This window comes from Nematolebias whitei, chromosome 9 (genome assembly GCF_014905685.2).
Source record: "Nematolebias whitei isolate Nwh7 chromosome 9, NemWhi1, whole genome shotgun sequence".
NCBI classification, from domain to species: domain Eukaryota; kingdom Metazoa; phylum Chordata; class Actinopteri; order Cyprinodontiformes; family Rivulidae; genus Nematolebias; species Nematolebias whitei.
The window spans coordinates 50,923,056-50,926,756 of record NC_056506.1 but is presented as its reverse complement, the minus strand read 5'-3'; the positions used below and the strand labels follow the sequence as shown (position 1 = coordinate 50,926,756).

At 44.0% G+C, this 3,701-nt stretch overlaps 1 protein-coding gene across 1 annotated transcript; it reads left to right on the top strand.

Annotated features, from left to right (window-relative positions):
• Nucleotides 1-254: 254 nt before the first annotated feature.
• Nucleotides 255-3,311, top strand: LOC119414335 (gastrula zinc finger protein XlCGF28.1). The gene is made up of 2 exons (XM_037681429.1): nt 255-354; nt 2,038-3,311. The coding sequence occupies exons 1-2, from the start codon at nt 255-257 to the stop codon at nt 3,240-3,242; spliced, it is 1,305 nt and encodes a 434-aa protein (XP_037537357.1). The 3' UTR covers nt 3,243-3,311.
• The last annotated feature ends 390 nt before the right edge of the window (nt 3,312-3,701 follow it).

Below are 3,701 nucleotides of genomic sequence, written 5' to 3'. Positions count from 1 at the left end.
TATTCACGTTAATGTGACATGCTGTTTTTTTATTTGAATAAACCTGTTAATATGTCTTTATTAAATAAATAAACAGGACTTTATCTTTAAGACAGGACTGATCCAACAAGAGTCAGAAATCAGAACCTCTGTGTTCTGAGCTCCAACCAGCCGGAGGCGGAAGTGGAGAGAAACAATAAACCGTAGAAGAAGAAGTAGCGCAGCAGCTAGCCGGGGAAGCTAACGTCTTGTTCTGGGTTAAGTTCGGAGTAAAAATGTCTTCATCGCTCGAAACTCTTCCAAAGTTTGAAGAAACCGAACCGAACCGACGGCTGGGCTTCAGCTGGAGACCGGAAGTGCTCTGTAAAACGGCAGGTACTGAACTTTGATCTGGTTCTGGTGGACGGAGGTTCGGAAAGAATGGGTCCATAAACCCGATCAGTTTTTAAAACATTTGAACAAACTCCGTTAAATAAAGATGTAAAGGTTCAGGTTTCTAGATGTTCTGGATTCATAAAAACAACATTAGTCTGTTTTCTTTTATAAATATGATAATTTATAATAAAATATGTTGAAAGACAAAGTTATTATTTGTTGCCAACCTGTACATGGAGGAGGTAGAAAAGAGAGCCTTGACGTCCTTTTCAGGGACACCACCAAGTCATTGGTTCAGGTATGTTGACGACACCTGGGTTAAAATTAAATCTCAGGAAGTCCAACATTTTACTGACCACATCAACTCTGTGGATAAATACATCAAGTTCACACGAGAAGATGTAAAAAATGGCAGGTTGGCTTTCTTGGACTGTGAGGTCTCAGTCTCTGATAGAGGACATTTGCAAACTGAGGTGTACCGCAAACCCACCCACACAGACCAGTATTTGCAGTTTGACTCCCATCACCCTTTGGAGCACAAGTTAGGAGTCATCAGGACTCTGTACCACAGAGCAGACAGCGTCCCCACTAGCTCAGGAGCCAGGCAGAAGGAGAAATCCCACACAAGACAGGCTCTAGAGCAATGTGGATATCCTAACTGGGCCTTCCTGAAAGCAGAGAAGAAACCCAAACAGGACTCCAGTCAGCCAACAGGTGAAAAGGAGGAACCCAGACCCAGACCAGTGGTCATTCCAGATGTTGAGGGAGTATCAGAGAAACTGAGACGTTTATTTTCTAAACATAACGTCCCAGTGGATTTGTAGTGGTGGTGTCCCTGAAAAGGAAGTCTTGGCCTCCTCCTTCATCATGTGAACAGATAGTTCTGGATGTCCAAGTGTCGATTCTTTATCTCACATCTGGAGCTGAATGCGACCGGATGATCAGAACTTTGTTTTTACTGCAGATAAAAAGTTCAGCTGCCGTCGTTTATCAAAGCAACTCGTTGAAGCTGTCAGCACTGAGGCTCGTTTAATTAGCTTGAAATGCTACGTCAAAAGCTCAGCTCCAGTGCTTTATTGTGAAGGTTTGCAGGAAGTAGTGTCTCTGCTCTAACTGATGATGACGTTAAGCAGTTTGTGCTGAAAACTACAGACAGAAATCTGAGCAGACTTCAACAACGTCCACAGCTAAATTAATCGTTAAATTTCACCGGATGAACTCTGAGGTCAACGAGCAGCTGGCGCTCACAGAGACTCGGGAGATGACCTTTATAAACCTCCCTGTGCACGCTGAAAACCCAAACTGCAGCCACACTTCAGAATTTCTGTTCTTAAGAAGCTGAAGCATCCTCGGAGGACTTTAACTTCCTCCTGCCTGCGTCCGCCGGACGACGAGTTTAGAAGATGCCGTAGTTCAGTTTTAATGGTTCATTTTGCTACAGTAACTTTCAGAAAACTTTCAGGGACCTTTAAACCAGTTTGGTTCCCAGATTCAGTTTCCTTTTTCTTTCAGATCCACAAATGTTTTAATTTTAGAAACTCCTGTTTGCATTTTAGTGATTTATTTTGGACTTCAGGAGGAAAAGTCCAAACTGAGGAGGAAGTCTGAGCACGAAAACACGAGTGATTTTTCTTATTATTCACAACATTAGTGACAGTTTTCTGTTGGTTCCTGTTTCTGCAGACCTTCCTCAGCAGCACGTCTGTAAGGAGGAGCATCTCTGTGACCCAGACAGGAGTCAGAGTCTGGACCTGGAGCCTCCGCAGGTTAAAGAAGAACCAGAGGAACTCTGCAGCCAGGAGGAAGAGCAGCTCATCATGTTCCAGGAGACTGAGACTTTTACTCATAAAGAAACTGACCCGAGGGAACCAGAACCTAACCGGACCCTTTCTTACAGCATTTTTGCATCTGAGAACCAAAACCCAGGAGGAAGAAACCCTTTAAACAGATCAATAAGAAACTCAGACCTGAAGCCAAAGAAAAGTTGCAAAGGTTTAAGACTTCAAGTCAACGGTAAAACCTTAAAAGAGCAGAGAGACAGGAAGCCGTACGCCTGCAGCACCTGTGGGAAAATCTTAAACACTACTCAGTCTTTAAATAATCACCATAAAATCCACAGCGGAGAGAAGCCGTTCTCCTGTAGAATGTGTGGGAAAAGCTTCCGCCACAGTAAAACTTTAACGCGCCACCTGAGAACGCACACAGAGGAGAGACCGTACTCCTGCCAGACGTGTGGGAAAGGCTTTAAATGTACGGAAAGCCTGCTGGTCCATGCCAGGACTCACACGGGCGAGAAGCCATTTTCTTGTGAGATGTGTGGAAGAAGCTACACCCTGAACGGCAGTTTGACCATCCACATGAGGAGCCACACCGGAGAAAAACTGTTCTCCTGTCAGATCTGTGGGAAAATCTTCACCCAGAATGGAAACCTGATGGTCCACATGAGAACGCACACAGCTGAGAGGCCGTTCCGCTGCCACACTTGTGGGAAAAGCTTCACTCAAAGTGATCATTTAACTGTTCACATGAGAACACACACAGGTGAGAAGCCCTACCTGTGTTTCACCTGCGGGAAAAGATTCACTGACTCCTCGGCCTTTAAGAGACATCTAGCCGTCCACTCAGCTGAAAAGTTATATTCCTGTCAAACTTGTGGGAAAAGTTTCATCACGAACAGCCGTCTGACGGCCCATGTGAGGACTCACACAGGAGAGAAGCCGTACACGTGTCAGACATGTGGAAAGAGTTTCACAGAGAGAGGAACTTTAACTTCCCATGTCAGAGCGCACACAGGCGAGACACCTTACACCTGCAGCATCTGTGAGAAAAGATACAAGGACGCCTCAGCTCTGAGGAAACACAGGAAGTCCCATTCACGCGTCAATTGAGTCCCAGCGGAGAAACGATGAGCAGAAAACTGTTTCTCATAAAATGTCATACATTTTGTTTTTCTGTATCTGCTCACACAGATCCAAATAAATATTCATGAAGCAGCTGTTAGCTCCATAAACCTGCAGAGTTTAAAGCTTCAAATGTTTTTATTTGTTTTTTTTCTCTTGACCAAAAATAAGTCTGTTTCAAGTTCAGGTTGTCCCTCAGACACTGGGACGAGTGACAAACAAAATCTGCTGAACTAAAGGAATAGTTCGAACATTTTGAAGTGGGGTTATGTGGAAAAGTTTGGATGTGTTAATATCTTACCTGTTGTAGATAAATTGAATTCTCGCTGTATCTTGGTACAATGATAATAAAGCTCATTCTGGTTCTGAACGACTTCAGTTTGGAGCAGAACTAAGAGCTACTCTGAGAGAAACCAGAACTTTCATGTGAGCATGAGTTTATGAACA